We start from the raw sequence: 23,182 nt of genomic DNA, 5'->3' as shown, positions 1-23,182 counted from the left end.
TGAAGTGAGGTGTGAAGGGTATTTGTCAAACAGCCAGGAAGTTAATAATACCAGATCACACTTTTTATAGAGCACTTGAGTTTACAAAGTGCCATCAGAAATTAACTCATTTAATCTTCATAATAATTCTAAGACGCCGGTCTTGTTCTTAGAAGTATAATTGTGCCGACTGAGGGGAACAGGCTCAGAAGTCTAGGTAATGCAAAGCGGTTATACGCTGGCTGGGACCTAAAACTAAGATAATCTGCCTTCGCGCACAAGACTCTTGCCACTGCAATGCAGCTGTTTTGAGCAGCTATTGAAATCAAAGAGAACCATACTCCCCTGACTCAGTCCTCTTCCGAGTACGTGCACCAAGGAAGGACGGTTAAATAAGGGTTGGAGAAAGGGAAGAGCCTGCGAACCGGGTGAAATCACACCCGGCGCTCTCCCTCTGCGCTTGCGCAAGGGAGGAGTTGCCCTCCCCGGAAGGACACCTGGGACTTGGGTTTGCGCCGACGCAGAGCTACCTCCAGGCGGAACCCGGGCGTGCGGGGCTCCTGCAACCTAAACACCCGGTGTGAAAGGAAGGTGGCCCCGGCGGGGCGGGGCGCATGCGCGGCAGCTCCCCCTGGGGAAGGGCTGAGAGGCGGAGCGGGGCGGCCAGCTGTGAGCCGAGCGGAGCAGGGTCAGGATGGACGAAGACGTGCTGACCACCCTGAAGATCCTCATCATCGGCGAGAGTGGCGTGGGCAAGTCCAGGTGAGGCGGCTCTGCGAGCCGTGACGAGGGTGACAGGGCCCTTTCCGTCTCGGTGGCCGCTGTCCCCTGGGCCGCGGCGGGAACGGTAAACGGCGACGGCCGGGCGCGGCCCGAGCTGGGGCGGCCTCCGCCCGCGGCCTCCGGGCCTTCTCGCTGCGCGGCCCCGCCACCCCGCCGCCCGGTCCACGGCCTCTGCCAGGCCCGGCTCCCTGGATCGCTTCGCCTCCTGTCGCACCCAGAGGAAAACAGTTCCGGGGCCGCCGCCCGGCCGGCGGTTTGCTGTAGAGGAGCCTAGGGCGCGGCGGGCGGGCTTGGGCCCGAGTTCGGCTGAGGGCGAGGCCTCTGGGCCCCGGGGCCAGGCTCCCTGCACCCCGCGAGTTGAGAGGTGTAGCTCTACCGCTGGGGTTTCGGCCGGCCTGCCTCGTAATACGTCAAGTTCTGCACGGGAAGTTTCGCGACGCCGTAGGTCGCATTCCTGGCCTATTACGGTGCACCCATCAACCGCTTTTTTTCTCTTTTTTCTTTTTTTTTAAATGAGTCAGCTGTGAAAGAACTCTTCAGTCTTCTGATTGCTTAAATACTTCACTTTAGCCTGAGAAGGTAGAGCTTAAGCTGTGGGCCGCTTTTGAAAATCAAGTGTGATTGTTACTTGTCATTGTGCCGCATCATATAGAGGTAAAAGAACACATTAGCATGTGTCTCTTCTTTCTTGGGGGAAAATAACGTTGACAGTAGTTAGAGTTGAGTACAAGGGAAGACGTGGAGCCTGGGGCGTATCGCAAGAGGGCTGTGATTTCATCCACATCGGGAACAAAGTTCTCCAGGTGAAGGTATCCTCGCCATATGATTACGAGCTCCTTGTATTCTACGCTACTTTGATCTTCAAATAATATACAAATTCCAGGAGCTGCAAGCAATTTCATATTTTAGCTATACCTCCTGATAAACTTATCTTTCACATTACTTCGTGAAGTCTTACTTTTTTTTTTAAATACTTGAGGGCTTCCCTGGTGGCGCAGTGGTTGAGAGTCCGCCTGTCAATGCAGGGGACACGGGTTCGTGCCCGGTCCGGGAAGATCCCACATGCCGCGGAGCGGCTGGGCCCGTGAGCCATGGCCGCTGAGCCTGCGCGTCCGGAGCCTGTGCTCCGCAACGGAAGAGGCCACAGCAGTGAGAGGCCCGCGTACCGCAAAAAAAAAAGAAAAATAAATAAAATACTTGAGTATTTGAAACCTTACTCTGTAAATATATTCTGAAACTTTATGTGTTTTTAAAGCATGACAGTACATTTTCATAGTTTCTCTCATTTAATGTACTCTATGTTAGAGTGAGGGATTTGTATCTAAGAAGGAATAACTTAATGAAACACTATGGGCTAAAAAGATAGTATGATTTGTGTGTGTGTGTTACTTAAAGGGCTGAATAAAATCATTTTCATGATCACCATCTATTGTATTTGAGGGTTAAAAAGCTAGGTAATATATAAACATTGTCTTAATAGGAATTCCTTGGCCTTGTGACCGTTTTCTTCTTGAGATGTGACCCTCATTTAGGTTAAGACATATGAAATTGCTGATTTTGAAGTTAGGAATGGTTGAATGTCCTTTCATGTGGTTCAGCCCCAAACATGGTGGATTGGCACCTTTTCTAAATGTGTTAGATGGGTGATTACTTGAAAGCTAACTGCAGTGCAGTGTTCACATAACTGAAGTTCTTCCTCTAGAGTAAAATCTGTTAAGTGGATTTACTGGTTCCCTTGGTTCCCTCCCCTCAAACAAATTTATTTGGATCTAATATGCTCCAGACTTTTTCTCAATAGTTAGTGGTGAATTATCAACTACTCACTGCAAAATTTTAACACCTTTACCTCTTTCAAGAAAGGATTGCATTTAAGGAGAAAGTTGGCTTATTTTTCTGGCTAGATATACATTTTTGGTGTATGTCATATGCTATGGAAAAAACTTTGAACACTTTCTGGATAAGATGAGAATAAATGACTTTAGAAGCCTATCTTTTTAAGGTAAGTACAAAAACACTTGTCATGGATATAATCTTACAGGGTTGTTCTAACCAATGGTTTCTATTTCTTTATAAATCTAGAGTTAGTGGAAGTGATGTATCACTTGTGTTGTTGAGAAATCATTGCACAACAAAGGACATCTTAACTAATTCAAACTAGTGGGTTATTTTTCCAGTTTATTCCGTACTTGGAGTGTAATGAGCATGTGTGAGAGGAGCCAGGAGATGAGAATGATGAAACTGGTGCTGCCACTTGTGTGACCTTTGTCACTCAGACACTCCAGGCCTTCATTTCTTTGTTCGAAAAGTGAGGTTGGGTAGAAATCTCTCAGACCCTATCAAGTGTTAAATGTGTAATGGTCTTTGATTCCATGGCTAGCCATAGGGAAGTGAAGAAGTAGCCAGGTGTTTCAGAAACTGGGAGGGATTATAGAGACCTTCTGTTATTTAAGTTGCTGTCCCTCCTGTGCCCCTTATATCCCATCCTTTTTGACCAATTTCATTTGTAAATTGAGAAATACGTGTTAGTTATAATCGCACTGATTAATTACAGATTTGGTCTCCAAGTGGATTGGTGGTCTCCTTCCATCTATAGCTCTGCGTGGAGAGTATTTTCTCCTTTAACTTTGAAAATATGAAGGCTTAAACGTACATCCTTTAGAGCAGTGGCTCTTAATCATTTTCGGGTTGTGGGTTCCTGTCAAATCTAATAGAGAAATAGACTCCCTGCCTAGAAAAATGTACACATAGAATTTAGAATACACTTCGAGCTAATAGTTTACCCCTGGCTAAGATCTGCTGCCTTATACTCGAAGTCTGTATTAAAATTTGTTGCTTTACACCCTTGTCTTTCCTGACAAAATACCATTAATGACAAGCAAAGAAAAACGGCTGGCTCAGTGTCCGCCACATTGTCGATGTTTAATAAATAATAGCCAATACCATTGTTATTATTTATGTTATTATGGTGTTATTATTACTACTCAACAAGGTTCTACATTTTTGTAATAATATTTTCTTTGGTGACTGAGTATAGATGCACAACCTTTCTATTCTTAAATTGTGAGTAACTGAAATTTTCAGCGCAATCTTCACTTTTATTGATTTGAAGTTTAATGCTGGGCAGAGAAGAAAATTCTTATGAGTAGTGTTTTAAGATTCTTATTAGTGCTGTCACCTAATTCATGTTGGAGGTAAGTAAAATGAGTTATAGTCAAGAGTGTTCAATGTTAAGTAGAAAAATCTACAATATGATTCTTTTTACTTTGCTTTTGTGGTGCTGGTTTTATGATCAACAAAAAGCAAAACCAGGAAACGGAGAGTTAATCCTTCAAATAGAATTAATGACACTGGGTTCGGGAACTACCAAGAGGCCATTACGTTTTGCAACCCTGTGGGCAAAAAAAAATCTTAAGCAGCAATAATTATAATCTATAGAAATATTCATACTTTTTTTGCTGCAATTCAGACATGAGATAGGGCTTGTCTTGATTTTATTAATGCAAATAGGTCAATAGAATGGTCTCGTCCTACTTAGGAGATAACGTGAGGGGCAGTTGATTAATTTTATATATCTAGGGCTTTAACAAAAGCTTAGATTTTATTTTTGAAGAGCTAATAACTGACACTTCTGCCTTATGTTAAACAAAATAATTCTGGGAGACAAAATCTTGGAGTACTCTTATGGTATCTTTTCATTTCATGCCTTCCTTTCTAGTTTCTTTACCATTTCCTAGGTTTAGTCCTTCATGATCTCTTACTATAATCATGGCAGTTGTCTTCTGTTGTTTTTCTTGCATTTTATTGCTGGCATTAAGTTTTTAAGATAAAGAGAAGTTCCTGCCATTCCTTTCGGTGAAAGCTTTTGGTAGCTCCTTGTTGCCTCCTTGATTTCATACACCCCACCCAGCATTTGCCAGAGGCTGCCTGCTCTGGCCATCATGTGACCTTTCTGCCTTCACTTTTTATTATATCTCTTTCCACTTGGGTAATAGTCTTAACTACTTGTTTCAAAATGCTAGACTTCACACCTTTCTGTTTTTACCTGAATTCAGAGTGAATTATGCATTAGATTTTTTAAAAAATTAATTTGTTGCATTCCAAAAGACTTACTTTTCCCCTTTTTGTCCATGTCAGTTAAAGTGTCACATGTTTGCTAATATCATTTTCTCAAAAGGACATACCAATACAGTTATAAAAAAGCAAAAAACACAGTCGTTTTCACACGTGGGGAATTGAGCAGGGGAGCATAGGGAACATATTTTCTAGTAAAAACTACTTTGCTTTTGGGATTCTTTAATTGCCGTTCCAATAATTTAATTCCTCTGTGTATACCTGCCCTGAGGCTGTATTTCTGGGAGCGGACTACATCAGCTATTCTTATCTGCATCTAACTAGTGACGAAATAAAACAATCAGGAAGATTTATCAAGTGATTAGAAAGAAAAGCCAAATTACTAATCTGTCTTTTTAACATCTCTTTTAGCCTGCTCTTGAGGTTCACAGATGATACTTTTGATCCAGAGCTTGCAGCAACAATAGGTAAGCCTATGTTTAAAAATTTAGTAGAAATGCCAAATATTTTCTTGCTTCAGGCTGTTTCATCTAACTCCCCCTACCCATCCTCTCACCACCCCATTGCTTCCATGTCTGTCAAAATCTTATTTGTCTTTCAAGTCTTAACTTTGGTAGTCATTAAATTTCTGAAGCCTTTGTAGATCTCACCAAGCAAAAAAACGTCCTTTTCTGTTGTCTCATGGTACTTTTTTAACACTGTGGATATTACGATTATCTGTCTACACATTCCTGTGCTATGGGTTGTCTGTTATTTAGCAGCATACAGTCATTTGAATGTTTATTGCATGCCAGGCACTGTCCTAAGAGGTGGGCTATAATGTTCAACAATGCAGACTTGGTCTCTGTCATAATGGACCTAGCAGTATCACCCAGCAGTAGAGCGTGTTAATTTTGTATTTTTAGCACTCAGTACAGTATCTGGCATGTATTCTGGCAGCATATTTATTGATATTAGTTATTTAAGACTGTTGGAAGCAGTAATACATAACTGCCTTTTAAAAATGAAATTTAGATTGCCTGAAAGTGGTTTGTCACACCAGCTTATTAGGATATATGAGAAGATAGAGCTAAATATTCTGGTGTCACATGTTTAGGGAGTAGGTGACAATGTAAAGGAACAAGAGACAGCTTGCAGCAGTAGGAAGAGCTGAGTCAGAGCAGGATAATAGTCTTGGCTCTGCCTTGAACGTTGTCATCTTGAGCAAGTCATTCACTTCCTTGTCTTCTGTAAGTTGAGGAATTTCGGTGAGAGAATACATTTTTCTTCCAGCTCTAAAATTTCATGATCTGATGAGTAGAATGTAGTAAAGATGATCCTTGTGTTTCTATTAACTGGGTTGATTTTTTTTCCTTTTTATTGTTAAATAATTTCATACTTAGAGAAAAGTTGTAAAAATAGTTCAAAGAATTCCTGTATATCTTAATCAAATTCCCCAAATGTTAACATTTATCACATATGCCTTATCATTCACTGTCTACATACACATACACAGTATTCTTGCTTTTTTCAAATTGTTTGAGAGAAAATAGGAGAGTGTCTTCAATGTCTTTAACCTCTGAGTACTTCAGTGTGTATTTTCTAGATGAACATGGATACAGTTCTCCTGTATACAGACAGATTTCATCAGTTGTCCCACTAATGTCTTATATACCAAAGAAAAAGAATTGTTTCTGGTACAGAATCCAGTCCAGCATCACATGTTGAATTTTTTTTTTTTTTTTTTTTTTGCGGTACGTGGGCCTCTCACTGTTGTGGCCTCTCCCGTTGCGGAGCACAGGCTCCGGACGCGCAGGCCCAGTGGCCATGGCTCATGGGCCCAGCCGCTCCACGGCATGTGGGATCTTCCCAGACTGGGGCATTAACCCGTGTCCCTGCACCGGCAGGCGGACTCTCAACCGCTGTGCCACCAGGGAAGCCCACATATTGAATTTTGTTGTCATTTTTCCTTAGTCTCTTTTAATCTGAACAGTTCTTCACTCTTTCTATGTCTTTCATGGCCTTGACATTTTTGAAGAGCACATACAGGCCAGTTATTGTAGAATATCCTTCAATTGCATTTGTCCGTGTGTCCTCCTGGTTAGAGTCAGGTTATGCATTTTGGTCAGGAATTCCTCAGAAGTGCTTGTCAGAGCATGATGTATATTTGTGCCATTACTGGTGATGGGACTTGCTTCCTTAAGATGATGTACACCAAGTCTCTCCTCTGTAAACTGTCATCCTGTCATTCCAACTATGGTGGTTTTTCAAATTCCATCCTTCCATTTCCATTTCTTATTTAGAATTCTGTAAAGGAGAATTCTTTGTTTCTTTCTATCAGTATGAGCTCACAGTGCCTCTAAATGTTTAATAAATTATATCAGGCATTACTTAGCTTTTGGATGACATGTTAACATTGACAGATTTACTGTTATGTGTGTAAAAGGGAATCATTTAAAACACTAGTAATTCAAAATCTATTTAATTTGGTTTTGGTATATCATTTGCTCCTTTAAAAAATCAGTTATTAATAAAACTTGATTTTGTTCAGAACATACCTGTTATTGGTAAGCGAGGAGTAGAAGAATAATAACTGGCAGGAAAATAAACTTGCCTAGAGTTAAAATTTTCCTAAGGGAGTGATCTTATATAAACTATAAATTATCTGTCTTCATTTCAAACCCAAATGTAACTGGGGACTTGCAGATTGACAGATCGTTCGTTGTCTTTATTACTAAAAAGGCTTTGCTTTAAAAGCAAATACCAAGACTATAGCATACTGATGAGAATATACATAATTTGTTCCCCCAATGGGCCTTGGGTCTTGAAAAGTATCTTTTACATTTTGGCATCAGATAATTTTATGCCTTAGGTTATAACCAATATACATGAGTTTTTGAAATAAAAATAATTAGCCCAGTTGTTACTGGCCATATGAAAATTAGTATTTACCTCACAGTATAATAGTAAGGAAAGCACACCTTTATCTTTCAGTAATACAGTGAGACACTCAAGTTTCTGTCTTGTATAACATACTCTATTAAGGTAATTATTGGATTTGGGGCTTGAAGATGGTACTATAGAGTTGGCATTTTCATCTTTTGCTTTCTGGCAATTGACTAATAACAAAGAGAGGGAGAAACTAAAACCCCAGCCCCGTAGACCACTATACTAGAAGGCAGCTAAAACACCAAGCCACAAAACAGGTGGAATGGCTGCCAAGAGCAGTGGGGACAGACAGGCCGCCTGCAGGAGAAAGTAGGCGATGCCAGGGCTGCAGAGCTCGGAGCCAGCAAGAGGTGCTTCGCGAGGTTGAGAAGCCCACTGTGAGGTGCAAAACCTATATCCCTTGTTTGTGAAAGCGAAATGGCTTCTTAAGCTAATGGCAGGAGTTGCCCTGCATCTGGTTTGGTTTTAAGAAGTTGGGAAGGTGAAGCCAAACAAGGAGTCATACAAACCAGCCATTTTTGCATTTTGTCTGTGTCTGTAGCAGTCGGGGAGGAGATAGATGCCTTTGAAAAACCTCAAGGTTGCCTATCTCCTCTGAATGTTGAGAAATAAAAAACTAACTGATTCTCATGTAAAACCCTGAATCAAGACAAAATTTTTCCAGTGCAGAACTGATCCACTATGGCTTTCTGCATGAACCTCCTGCAAATAGCTTGTCCAGGAAAACCTCACCACTTTCAACTATGACTTAGTAAAAAAGAATCCAGCTCAAGGCCACTAACACCATTCAAGAATCGAAAAGGAAGAAAGGAATGGAAAAACAAAGGACAGTTGAAGAATCCTCACCAGAAAAAAATATTGCTGTAAAGAAGATGAAAATAATGACCAAACATTTTGCCATGAATTTAAAAGACTTAATGGAAATATTTATCAGTGAGAGCACAAAACAGTGATATAAGAGGTCGGGGAAGAGATAGTGCGACTACATGAGAAAATGCAGTGTGAGCTGATTGAGTGGAAAGAAAGAAAAGATAAGAAAATAAAACCATCACTGAAATGAAGGTGAGATTGGAAGGATCACAAGGGACAGTAGAAACTGGGAAACACAATAAAGAACATAGAAGCTAGGAATGGAAAAGTGGGTAGAATTTACCAAAATGAATAAGAATATTAAATTAGAGTGAGAAAATGATAGATATGGAAATCAGAAAAGGAGATTTTACATAGTATGTTTGAGTCTTAAAAGAAGAAACATAATGAAACACAACCAATATTTAATGATATATAATCCAAGGTAACGTATCTGACATAAAAATAAACACACAGACAAAATTGTAAGAATATTTTGACCAGGTTTTTGTTTGTTACATGGGAATATTTGGGGGGGAAATAATAAGCATTAGATTTCTCTTTTTGCTATGGTCAGGCCATAAGATGGTGCTTAATCAGGTCTTTACATGAGGTATTTAATCAACTGCATAGATACAATTGGTTGAAATTTAAGCATGGATATAGAAAGTAGTTACATTAACTTTATATAGTATGATCAAATAGGCAAAATTTGCTTTTTGTTTTTGTTTTTTTAATTTACCCTATTTTAGGTAACCTTTGAATACAAAAAGAGCACTTTAAGTAAAAATTTTCAAGTAAAAAAATTAGAAAATTTAAAACTGGCTCTCTACTTAAGACAGGCTCACAAACTATTTCTTAATCTTTAAGACTTATAATTGTTACAATATGTGAAAGTGTTTTTTGAGGGTTGATACATTTCAACTAAAGTTAGACAAATTTTGCTTGTTGTTGGTTGACTTTAGATCAGTGATTCTTATCACTCCCTTGGTAAGTTTTTAGAAATACCCATGACTGTTTGGCTTCTAAGGGCAGGTGTCAGCTAGATTTCATACACAAGTTACCTTATAGTTTGGGCTTACTTAACAGAAAGATAATTTAATTAAAATGCAAAGTAGTTTATACATCTTGTTTAGTGCCACAACATAAACTTGTTAAAATACTTGGGAATATGAGATAATTCAGAAAGTAAAGTAGAACTATTCTATTTCATAATATTTCATTCAATTAAACATGTTAAAGTAATAAAAATGGCTCTGACATTTCTTTCTTTAGAATAATGACAAATGGTCTTGATCATATATAGACTGTTTCTTTCTTCCATTCTACTTAGAGGCTTTATTAGGAAAGGTTGTGATGTTCTTTATATGCCTTTTCAGCACTGACTAATGGTTGATAGACCTTTTTATACTGAAATGTCCTTGCTTTCCTAGATAAGCCTTCACTCATTTTGTTTGATGTATTTCTGGATTCTGTTGACTAATTTAGAATTTTTACATCTATTTTTATATGTAAGATGGACTCTCCTTTTTTGTATTTTTAAAAAATCAGAATTTGGTATTAAAGTTGTATTAGTTTATACAATGAAGGAGCTTTCCGTCTTTTTAAATTGTCCTTACTTGCTTAAATACTACTGCAATTATCTGTTCTGTGAAGGTTATATTTCATCTGAGTCAGTCTGATCCAGCTTCTTCCTCACTGTTACAACCTCTTCATGTTCTCTGTTTCTTAGGACAGTCTTAGGAGTGCAGCTAGGAAGGAAAATCCCAACTCACTTGTTAAGTTAGTTGCATTTTTTTTTTGGCCAGTACACAGGATCTTAGTTCTTGGTTCCCGAGCAGGGGTGGAGCCCGTTCCCCCTGCAGTGGGAGCACCAGGCCACCAGGGAAGTCCCTGTCGTATTCGTTTAAACTCTTCATTATCTGTGTTCACGTTCCCTCATTTCTAAACTTGTACATTTTTTTGGTCTGTCTTTTCCTTAAGGAATGTATCTATTTTATTGTTTGAGGAATTGCTTTATTTTTCCCCTCTTTCTCCTTCCTACTTTTATTTTGGTTTATTTTGTTAGTTTCTTAAGATGAGTATTAAGTTCCCTTCTTTTTAGTCTTTATTCTTTAATAAAGATGTCCTCTAAGAACAAGTTTTACTGTGTCCCATAGGTTGTGATAGGCTGTTTGTTTTTCATTGCTCTCTGCATAGTTTAAATTTTCAGTTTTGCTTTCCTCTTTGAATATTTGAAATCTTTGATTTAGGAATGTGTTTCCTAATTTCCAGGCTTTTTTTGGTCATTTTATTTCTTATTTATTGGATAATGACTTCCATTTGGAGTAAAGCCACCCACCCCTCTGCCAGCCTCATGTCCATCAGCAAGAGTCAGGTTAGCCTCAGAATTTAGCCTACTTCTGACAAGACCTTCCTCCACACTCCTCTTTCCCCTCCAGATGTTCTTATCTTGCTACTGCTAGCCGCCATAAGACCATCAGGCACCATAACCATTTTTCCCTCTAAGTAGTCTCCACGGAAAGCCCTGGTGTCTCTTCATTTCCCAGACTCGGATCTTTGTAACCTTGTTCACCGTCTTTCCTCGCCTCCAGTGCTCACTCCTTCTCAGCTCTGTCTTCTGGGGGAGCAGAGCACGTAGCACATTTCATTGTTAATACTTTTTAGGTTGTTTGTAAACTGAGACTTGGGGATCTAGGTCCTCCTAATCTTGTTCTCCTTGGATCCTTAAAGGTTTTATCGTATCTGTCTTGATGCCCCCTCTCCTGTTATCCTCTACCCCCTCCCCCAAAATAACTAAATAGCAGATAAACCAGGAATTTTTATATTCTTTCATGAGAAGGGGGAAATTGACTTAAAGAGATTAATTAATAAGCTGTTGGCTATCGAGACCTTAGTAAGAGGGCTGAGACTAAATCCAGCCTCCTGACTTGGTATTCTTTTAATTACAGCACAGAATTACAACTCAGCAATGAAAAAGATCAAACACAGATTTGAACAGAATGTCAGAAATGCTAAACATAAGAGGGAAGCAGCAAAATTAGATTTATCAGTTAATTAAATGTAAATGGGTCCAATTCTCCTAATAATTCACATTGCCAGATTGGAGTTGAAAAGTACTTAAAAGAAATATGGAAAGGTTGAAATAAAGGGGATGCACCAGTATAGAAGCAGAGGTGGTAATATAACATGATTTAAGGTAGAATTCAGGGCTAATGCACTGGACAAAATCAAATAGGATATTATGTAATGATGAAAAGCCAAATAAATTAACAAAACAGCTATAATAGTCATAAACAAGTAGGCACCAAACACAGAAATGATATATAAAAGCAAATCTGTTTAAAACACAAGAGAAGAATTTGATGAAAATACATTTATATTAGGAGATTTGTTATGTCTCTTTCATAATTAGATAGATCCAAAAGATACAGATAAGGTCATGGGAAATAGAATAACACAGTCAAGAAATATTTTGAATGAAGAACTAATTATTTTAAAAGCCCATGGAACAGTTTTACAAAATCCATCTTTACTTCGGCAGCAAAATAAATTGGAAAGAAGCAGAAATTTTACATGTTCTCTGATAATTTATTCTTTCAGAAAGTATTTTTGATCTATTATGTTCCAAGTAGATAGCAATATTTTTTTAATTATGATATAGTAAAATTGACTTCTTTGGGGGTATAGAGTTCTTTGAATTTAATATGTGTTATAACAAATGTATATGGTTATGTAATCGCTACCACAATCAGGATACCAAACAGTTCCAACATCCAAAAGAGTTCCCCTAGTGCCATCTTTTTTCAGGCACACTTTTTCCCCGTCTCTATTCCCTGGCAGCCACTGCTAGGTCTTTATCACTATAGTTTTGTGTTTTTGAGAATGTCATATAGATGGAATAGCGTGTGTAACCTCCAACCTGAGTTTTTTCACTTAGCATGATGCCTTTGAACTGCCTCTGAGTTTTTGCATGTCAATAGTTTGTTCCTTTTTATTGGTGGGTTGTATTCCATTTCGGAGCTGATTAAGTCATCTGCCCATTGTAGGACATTTGGGTTGTTTCCAGTTTTTGGTGATAATAAATAGACGTGTTAAAAACATTTAAGTACAGGATTTTACATGAAAATTAATTTTTATTTCTCTAGAGTAATTACCCAGTAATGGAATTGCTGGATCATATGGTAAATGCATATTTAACTTTGGAAAACAGTCTGTCCATTTTTTTATAAAGTGGTTGTGTCATTTTACATTCCCACTAGCAGTATATATATATATATATATTTATTTATTTATTTATTTTTTGCGATACGCAGGCCTCTCACTGTTGTGGCCTCTGCCGTCGCGGAGCACAGACTCCAGACGCGCAGGCTCAGGGGCCATGGCTCACGGGCCCGGCCGCTCCGCGGCATGTGGGATCTTCCCAGACCGGGGCACAAACCCGTGTCCCCTGCATCGGCAGGCAGACTCAACCACTGCGCCACCAGGGAAGCCCCTTTCCTGTTCTTCTGTAGCCCCATCCATTATACTTAGTATGGTCAGACTTTTACATCGTAATCATTCTAATAGGTGTATATTGGTAATCTCATTGTGATTTACTTTGCATTCTCTAATGACTTATGATGTTGAGCATCTTTTAAAGTTCTTATTTGCTATCCATATGTATATATTTTGTGTGTGTGTGTGAAGTGTCCAAGTCTTGTTCAGTTTTCAGTTGGATTTTTTCTTATTGTTGAGCTTTGAGTTCTTTATATATTCTGCATATAAGTCCATTATTAGATGAAATATGCTTTGTAAATGTGTTTTTCTTAGTCTGTGGCTCCTCTTGTCATTCTCTAAACAGGTTATTTCTAAAAGCAGAAGTTGTTTATTGTGATGAAATCCAACTTACCAATTTTTTTCTTTTATGGATGATGATTTCAGTGTTATATCTTGTGCTCAACAGATGATTGCAATGATTTTCTCCCGCATTTTCCTCTAGAAGTTTTATAGTTTTTTATTTTACACTAGGTGTATGGCTCATTTTTTTTTAAATTTTCACTTATAATGTTCTTTTTTTAAAAAAAAATTTTATTGGAGTATATTTGATTTACAATGTTGTGTTAGTTTCAGGTATATAGCATAATGATTCAGTTATACATATACTTACATTCATTCTTTTTCAAATTCTTTTCCCATGTAGGTTATTACAGAATATTGAGTAGAGTTCCCTGTGCTATACAGTAGGTCCTTGTTGGTTATCTATTTTATATATAGTAGTATATATATGTTAACTCCAAGCTCCTAATTCATCCTTCCCCACTCTATGTTTCCCCATTGGTAACCATAAGTTTGTTTTCGAAATCTGTAAGTCTGTTTATGTTTTGTATATAAATTCATCTGTATCATTTTTTAAAAATGAGATTTCACATATGAGTGATATGATATTCGTTTTTCTCTGTCTGACTTACTTCACTCAGTATGATAATCTCTAGGTCCATCCATGTTGCTGCAGATGGCATTATTTCGTTCTTTTTTATGGCCAAGTAATATTCCATTGTATATATCTACTACATCTTCTTTATCTGTTCCGCTGTTGATGGACATTTAGGTTGCTTCCATGTCTTGGCTATTGTAAATAGTGCTGAAGTGAACCTTGGGGTGCATGTATCTTTTCAAATTATGGTTTTCTCCGGATATATGCCCAGGAGTGGGACTGCTGGATCATGTGGTAGTTCTATTTTTAGTTTTTTAAGGAACCTCCATACTGGTGAGCTTTCCCATTCATAATTTTCTTGTTTCTAGCTGTGGCCTTTTCTTTTCTGCCTAGAGAAGTTCCTTTAGAATTTTTTGTAAAGCTGGTTTTGTGGTGCTGAATTCTCTGACCCTTTGCTTGTCTGTAAAGCTTTTGATTTCTCCATCAAATCTGAACAAGAGCCTTGCTCAGTAGAGTATTCTTGGTTGTAGGTTTTTTCCCTTTCATCACTTTAAGTATATCATGCCACTCCCTTCTGGCCTACAGAGTTTCTGCTGAAAAATCAGCTGATAACCTTATGGGGATTCTTTTATATATTAATTCTTGCTTTTCCCTTGTTGCCTTTAATATTTTTTCTTTCTGTTTAATTTTTGATAGTTTGATTAATATGTGTCTCAGCAAGTTCCTCCTTGGGTTTATCTTGTATGGGACTCTCTGTGCTTCCTGGACTTGAGTGTTTTCTTTCTCATGTTAGGGAAATTTTTGGCTATAATCTCTTCAATTATTTTCTCAGGCCCTTTCTCTCTCTTCTCCTTCTGGCACCCCTATAATGCAAATGTTGGTGGGTTTAATGTTGTCTCAGAGGTCTCTAAGACTGTCCTCATTTCTTTTCATTCTTTTTTCTTTTTTATGTTCCACAGCAGTGATTTCCACTACTTTATCTTCCAGTTCTCTTGTTGTTCTTCTGCCTCATTTTTTCTGCTATGGATTCCTTCTAATGTATTTTTCATTTCAGTTATTGTATGGTTTATCTCTGTTTGTTCTTTAAATCTTCTAGCTCTTTGTTAAACCTTTCTTATATCTTCTTGGTCTGTGCCTCCATTCTTCTTCTGTGATCTTGGATCATCTTTATTATTGTTACTCTAAATTCTTCTTCAGGTAGATTGCCTATCTTCACTTCATTTAATAGTCCTTCAGGTTTTTATATTGTTCCTTTGAAACATATTTCTCTGCCACCTCATTTTGTCTGACTTTCTGTGTTTGTGGTCTCCATTCTGCAAGCTTCAGGATTGTAGCTCTGCTTGCTTTTGGTGTCTGCCCCTGATGGGTGAGGCTGGTCATGGGGTTTGTGCAGGCTTCCTGGTGGGAGGGACTGGTGCCTGTCCACTGGTGGGTGGAGCTGGGTCTTGTCCCTCTGGTGGGCAGGGCCGTGTCAAGAGGGTGTATTTAGAGGTGGCTGTGGGCTCAGTATGACTTTAGACGCCGTCTGCTGATGGGTGGGGCTGTGTTCCTGTCTTTCCAGTTGTTTGGTCTGAGGTGTTCCAGCATGGGAGCCTGTAGGCAGTTGGGTGGAGCTGGGTCTTGGGGTCGAGCTGGACATCTCCAAGAGAGAACACACCAATTAATATTCCCTGGGCACAGGAATTCTCTGGTGGTCCAGCATCCTGGACTCAGTGCTCCCACCCCAGAGGCCCAGGCCTGACCCTATTTCCTGGCTTCTGGGGTCTCCTGAGGTCACAGTGCTGTAGGTGCTGCAGCAAAAACACCTGAGACCTTTAGGTGCAGGTAAAATGCCTCAGAGTGCCTCATACCTTTCACATCTTTTGTGAGATTTAGCCCTAAGTATTTTATTGGTTTTTATGTACAATGGTAGTAAATTTTTAAAAAATATTGTTTCTTTTCATTACTATTATATAGAAATAATGTTGATTTTTTAAATGTTTATTTAGTGTCCTCCAACCTTGCTAAACTTGCTTATTCGTTCTAGGTGCTTTTTTAATCCCATAGATTCCATTGGGTTGCTACATTCTTCCTTTCCAATCTGGATGCCTTTTATTTCTTGTTTTATTGCCTTGGCTGAAGATCTCCAGTGCAGTGTTGTGATGAGAGCTGATATCCTTCTTTTGTTCCTGATATTAAGGGGAAAACATTCAGTCTCTACCACTGAGTGTGCTGTTAGTTGTATCTTTTCATAGATGCTGTTTATCAGGTTGAGGAAGTTTCCTTCTATTTCTGGTTTGCTGAGAGGTTTCATTAGGAATGCATGTTGGATTTTGTTAAATTCCTTTTCCACATTTGTTGAGATGTTCATATGAAGTTTCTTTTTTGGTTTAAAATAGTAAAATCCACATTGATTTTTTTTATCCCCGTGTTATTATCAACCTTTCATTTCTGAAATAACGTCACTTGGTTGTGCTGTACTGTTCTTTTCACCTATTTGGATGACTTATGGTAAAATTTTGTTTAGGATTTTCATCTATGTTCATGAGGGATAGTAATCTGTAGTTTTCTTTAATTATAGTGTCTTTGTCTGGTTTTGGTATCATGGTACTATAGAACTCATAGACTGACTAAGGAAGTATTCATTCCTCTTCAGTTTCCTGCAAGAGTTTGTTTGTAATGGATTATTATTTAAATGTTCAGTAGAATTCATTTGGGGCCTGGAGTTTTTTCATGGAAAGGTTTTATCCACAGATTTAAATTCTTTCATAGATATAAGATTCTCCGGTTATCTATTTTTTATTGTGAAAATATATATAAGATAAAATTTACCATTTTAACCATTTTTAAGTGTATGATTCAGTGGCACTAACTATGTTCACATTGTTTTGCAACCATCAATACTATCCATTTCCAGAACTTTTTCATAACCTCAAACAGGAACTCCACCAATTAAGCAATAACTCCCACTCCACATTTCCTCTCAGTCCCTGGTAACTTGTTCTACCTTCCGTCTCTATGAATTTGCCTGTTCTAGATACCTTGTATTAGTAGACTTATACAATATTTGTCCTTTTGTAATTTGCTTATTTCACTTAGCATAATGTGTTTAAGGTTCATCCATGTTGTAGCATATATCAGAATTTCATTCCATTTTATAGCTGTATGTATTGGAATTTCATTCTATTTTATGGCTAATAATGTTCCATTATATGTACATACCACATTTTGTTTATCCATTCATCTGTCCATGGACACTTGAGTTGCTTCCACCTTTTGCCTTTTGTGAATAATACTGCTGTGAACATTGTTGTACAATTATTTGTTTGAGTTCCTGTTGTCAGTTCTTTTGGGTATGTACCTGAGTGGAATTGCTACATTATATGGTAATTCTATTTTTAGTTTTTTGAGGAACTGCCAAACTATTTTTCACAGTGACTGTGCCATTTTACATTCCTACCAGCAATGCACAAGCATCCTAATTTCTTAATGTCCTTGTTAACACTTGTGATTTTTCACTTTTTTCTTTAATTGTAGCTGTTTTAATGGATATGAAGTAGTGTCTCATTGTGGTTTTGATTTGCATTTCCCTAATGGATAATGATGTTGAGCATCTTTTCCTGTGCTTGTTGGCCATTTGTGTATATTATTTGGAGAAGTGTCTATTCAAATCCTTTTCCCCATTTTTGAATAAGGCTTTCTGTTGTTAAGTTATAGGCATTCTTCATATATTCCAAATACTAATCCCTTATCAGATAACTGGCTTGCAAATACTTTTTTCCCATTTTGTGAGGTTTTTTTGCCACTCCCTTGACGTTGCCCTTTGATGCATATAAGTTTTTAATTTTGATAAAGTCCAGTTTATTTTTCTTCTGTTGCCTGTGTTCTTGGTGTTATATCCAAAAAATCTTTGCCAAATCCCATGTCATGAAAAATTTTTCCTATCCTTCTAAGAGTTTTTAAGATTTAGTTTTTACATTTACATCTTTGATCCATTTTGGGCTAACTTTTGTATATGGTGTAAGGTTAGGGTCCAACTTCATTCTTTTGCATCTGGATATCTAGTTTTCTGAGCATCATTTGTTGAAAGGACTGGCCTTTTCCTATTGAATGGTCTTGGCTTCCTTGTTGAAACTCAGTTGGCTATATATGTGAGGGTTTATTTCTGGGTTCTCTATTTATTACATTGGTTTCAATGTCTGTACTTAATGCTAGTACCATTGTTTTAATTATTGTAGTTTTGTAGTAAGTTTTGAAGTTTGAGTCCTCCAACTATTCTTTTTTTTCAATATTGTTTTGTTATTTAGTGCCTCTTGTAATTCTATACGAATTTGAGTGTCAGCTTTTCCATTCTGCAAAAAAAGCTATTAGAATTTTTATTGGATTGTGTTGGATCTGTAGATAGCTTTGGGTAGTATTGTCATCTTCACAATATTAAGCCTTCCAACTCATGAACACAGCATGTCTTTCCACTTATTTGTGTCTTCTTTAATTTCTTTCAGCAGTGTTTTGTAGTTTTCAGTGTATAAATATTAAAGCTCCTTGGTTAAATTTATTCCTGAATACTATTATTATTATTATCATTGTCATCTATTTTAAAAGTATTTTATTCTTTTTGATGCTATTGTAAATGAAATGATATTTAAAATTTTTCTTTTGGGATTGTTCATTACTAGGGTATAGAAATGCAACTGAGTTTTGCATGTTGATTTTATATCCTGCAACTTTGCTGAATTCACTTATTAGTTCTAACAATATTTTTGTATGTGTGTGGAATATAATCATTAGGATTTTCTACATATAAGAAATGTCTGTGAACAGAAATAATTTTACTTCTTCCTTCCCAATATGGATGCCTTTTATTTCCTTTTCTTGCCTAATTGCTCTGGCTAGGACTTCCAGTACTCTGAGAATAGAAGTGGTGAGAGTATGCATCCTTATCTTGTTCTGATCTGTGGGGAAAAGCTTTCAGTTCTTCACCAATGAGTATGTTAGTTACAGGTTTTTCTTATGTATTCACTTGTGTTTTCTTCTGCATTCTCTAATCTGCTGTTAATCCCATCCTGTGTATTTTTTTTTTTAATCTCAGCCATTGTCGTTTTCATCTCTAGATGTTTGGTATGGGTTTTTAAAATCTCTCTCACATCAGCTTAACTTTCTGAACATGTGATATACAGTTATGTGTTTTTAATATCCTTTTTTGCTAGTTTTAACATCTTTGCTAGTTCTGAGTCAGTTTCTCTTGATTGCTGGTTTTTCTTTTGATAAGGCAGATGATTCCATTGATATGTTCTGGTTTCCCATTCATTGGTATTTCTTTACAGTGTAGTTGATATTACTTTTGGTAAATTTTCATGTCTCACTTATTGCTTGTTTCAAAGGCTTTATTGGTTATATTATCTAGTTTTAACTAACTTAACCTTCATAAAATAGGCATGTGCCTATAAAAAGATTCCTGCAGAGGAACAGAATTGAATATTGTATTAAAAATGCAAGCCCAAATGAACAACTAGAGAAAAGCTGAAGTGACAGTTCTTCTATGATTTTGTTATTTATGATAAGAAATATATGTTTGGTTCCTAGCACTGAACTCCGAAAACCCTTGGATTTTCTTAAGTGATAAGAATCATTAAAGATGTCTTTTGTTTTTCTTTTCTTTTTTTTTTTTCTTTTTTGGCTGCACCACGTGGCTTATGGGATCTTAGTTCCCCGACCAGGGACTGAATGAACCTGGCACCCAGCAGTGAAAGCACCGAGTCCTAACCACTGGACGACCAGGGAATTCCCAGGATGTCTTTTGTATTTTCATAACAAGCCTTTTTCAACCACACCTGAGTTTATGTTAATGATGTGACTTCTAGAAAGTCCTAACCACTGGACGACCAGGGAATTCCCAGGATGTCTTTTGTATTTTCATAACAAGCCTTTTTCAACCACACCTGAGTTTATGTTAATGATGTGACTTCTAGAAAGCCCCTAAGCATAGAGGCTGGTTGCCAGGAGAACCAACCATGTATTGGGTTGGGCCAAAATTTCGTTCAGGTTTTTCTGTAAGATGCTATGGAAAACCCAAACAAACTTTTTGGCCAACCCAATAATTAGAGGGTTGGAACTTTTCAGCCCTATCTTACCTCCCTCACTTCCAGGGTGCGGAGAGGGGCTGGAGGTTTTGTTTAATGACCAAAGGCAAATGATTTAATCAGTCCAGCCTCCATAAAAAAACCCCACGGGTTCAGAGAGCTCTGTGTTGGTGAACATGTGGAGGTACTGGAAGGATGGCATGCTTGGAGAGGGCATGCAAACTCTGTGTCCCTTCCCCATACCTTGCCCTGTGCCCAGATCTCTTCCCTCTGGCTGTTCCTGGGTTGTATCCTTTTATAATAAAATGATAATCTAGTAAGTAAGTAAACTGTTTTCTTGAGTTCTTTGAGCTACTATATCAAATTAATCTAATTGAGGAGGGATTATGGGAACCTCTGATTTATAGCCAGTTGGTCAGAAGCACAGGTAACAACGTGGACTTGAGATTGGACTCTGAAATGGGGGTGTGGCAGTCTTGTGGGACTTCGCCCTTACCCTGTGGGATCTATCTCTTAACTTCAGGTAGATCGTGTCAGAACTGAATTGAATCGTGGGACACCCAGCTGGTGTCCCTGGAAAGTCAAAGAATTGGTAGTTGTGGGAAAAACCCTACGTATTGGGTCACAGAAGTGTTCAATGTTGTAGAGGAGAAACACAGGAGTGTTTTTTCCTAAACAGTCTGCTTCTATTATGAGCTCCTTGTTTGTCATCCGCATGAGAAGGTTGAAAAGATAGTTCAATCAAATGTAGTGAGAAGTTGGCAAAATGAAATTTATCAGAAATATTCCCACTGCTGCCACCAATAAGGCAAATTAACAGCCACTTGCAAAACAGAAGACCCAGACTTGGTGAGGAAGCAGTTTGAGCATCTAAGAGCTGAAGAGATCAATGTCTGCACACGAGATCCACCAGAGGAACCAAGGGAGGGTGGATGGGAACTGAAGGTCCTGTGTCCAGGAGAGGTACCCTTTCAGGTTGCCTGTCTCTTGACTTTGATGGTAGGACTCCAGGGGCAGTGTTTCCTGAGGGTGTTATCTGTAGCTTTCAAATCTAACATGTCAGAAGAGTAACCTGGAGACAGTTATTGATATGCAAATTATACGTATGACAGAGAAAGTCATTAGACTGCCAAGGAATATATGCAGGAAATTATAAAAGAGAAAGAGGATATTGGGGGAGGGAAGGAGAACACAAACATTCCGGGAACATTGAGTTTCTTTTCCTGGGTAGACTAGCTGGTAGCAGTCTGCCCTTGAGCAGATTTGTCTTAGGTGTTTAAGAATAGAAAAGTTCTTTCTATCTTCTCTGAAGAACCTTGAGAATTTAACTGTGGAGCATGTGTGACAGGCTGTCTCTTTGCGATGTCTACCAGTGGCCTTCATTTAGTACCTCTACCAAGTCAGAACCATTTCTTCATCCACATTTTCTCAAGTTTGGGTGTCTTTTTTTTAAGCTATATGAGTAAAATGTAAATAATTTCATATTTTTTATAAAAATGGTGTGGCAGATTTCTTTATCTAGACCTGGTGAATACAAGATTACTTAATATATAGAATTTTTTGTTTGTTTTGCCTCAAAGAAACTGCACTTAGGTTTTCCTTGGACTGTGCAATTGGCACTGTCCTTTAACTTGTGGTTGCCTGACATTCTAGGAATGACTTCATCAACTTCTTTATCACCTTAGCCCAAGACACCTGTTTTTTTTTAATCTTTGGCATGCAGAAAGACCTGGTGTAATGCATGTTTTGAAAGGCGTTTTTATTACCTAATTTGTGTGTGTAATGGATTATCAGAAATCATCCAAGAATTACTAATATTTTTCCATATTGGCGACAGGTGTTCTAGGAAGCATTTAGTATTTGAGCATTTACATATATCATCTTAGTTGTGGCTGTTTTGAATTAATTGTGATAAGCTAAAATCTCTTGAAAGTTTCTTTCCAAGTGTCTTGAGTTAATATTTTCCCTCTGGCCAGTGGGATAGACTGCACATTATTTCTGATACTCTCTTAAGACATGTGGGCAGTTACTGTCATTTAAGCCAGATGGCATGTGTCAAGTCCTTTTCCAGGGCAGGGAGAGGTTTTGGGGGCTGCTGTAGTAGAGCCCAATGTGACTTCTTATGGAACTTGTCTTCTCTTCATATAAATCAGTACATACAGATTTCACTGCTCTTCGAGCACTCCTCTTTAACTTATGAAGAATCTTAAAGGATTGGGCATAAGCGTTTTTGTGTGTAAATTCTCTTTTTGCAATTGTGCAGTAGCAAGTGATTATTGATAAGGTTATATAAAATGAATACTGTTTTTTAGGATAAAAACAAACAAAAACAAAGAATTCTTAAGGCGAGAAAAGAGGTGCCCCTTTATAATTTTACCAGTCTTCCAAGCTGCCCACAGCCAGAATCTGACTTAGGGTGTTGGCAAGCTGTGGACAACGCTCCTAATAATAGCTTAGGGGGCCCTGGGAAAGTGCCCCAACCCACAGTCAGCCAGAGATCTCTACATCAGCACGGTGAACTCTAGCTCTTGGCTTTTAATGTGCCGGGTCGATCACCACCTTACACCTTACACTTTCATTTTTTTCAATAAAACGTTTGCTTTTTCAAGAAGTACAGGTAGGTGAATAAATTTTACAAGCATTTGGTTTTCATTTTTCTCGATTAAATTCTAAGCTGCTAAACTTTAGTGACACTTTTTCTTCTATCTTCACATCCATAACTCTAAGAATTCGGATGTGAATTTGGGCATTTAATAAAGTGGCTTTTCTGTTTCTTCATTTTCTTGGTAATTGATTTAAAATGTATGTTTTACTGGAATTCTTATCAAAATTTTCATTTTTCCAAGGTGTTGACTTTAAGGTGAAAACAATTTCAGTGGATGGAAATAAGGCTAAACTTGCAATATGGGTAAGAATTTTTAAAATGTATTCTGTGTAAATATTAAACTTGTACTTTTTGAAGAAGCAGAAATTGATGTGTGTAGTGTTCTAGAGGTGAATGAGCAATGTGTGTTTAATACCTTGGGAGATTTGATGTTGATTAAAGGATAGACATAAATAGTTATATCTTATAATTCTGTAATCAGGCAGAGACTTC

The 23,182-nt window shown here is 37.9% G+C and overlaps 1 protein-coding gene across 1 annotated transcript in view; it reads left to right on the top strand.

Annotated features, from left to right (window-relative positions):
• Window positions 1-615: 615 nt before the first annotated feature.
• The window catches only part of RAB18 (RAB18, member RAS oncogene family), a 35,336-nt gene continuing 12,769 nt past the window's right edge, over window positions 616-23,182 (top strand). Inside the window, exons 1-3 of the mRNA XM_082847042.1 lie at window positions 616-741; window positions 5,245-5,300; window positions 22,932-22,993. Of these exons, the coding sequence (XP_082703168.1) occupies window positions 674-741; window positions 5,245-5,300; window positions 22,932-22,993 (186 nt within the window). The 5' untranslated portion in view covers window positions 616-673. The remainder of the gene's footprint in view (window positions 742-5,244; window positions 5,301-22,931; window positions 22,994-23,182) is intronic.

Source organism: Leucopleurus acutus (assembly GCF_964270905.1).
Source record: "Leucopleurus acutus genome assembly, chromosome: 1".
Lineage (NCBI taxonomy): Eukaryota > Metazoa > Chordata > Mammalia > Artiodactyla > Delphinidae > Leucopleurus > Leucopleurus acutus.
Note: the sequence above shows the minus strand (reverse complement) of the source record. Positions and strands in the feature narration are given on the sequence as shown.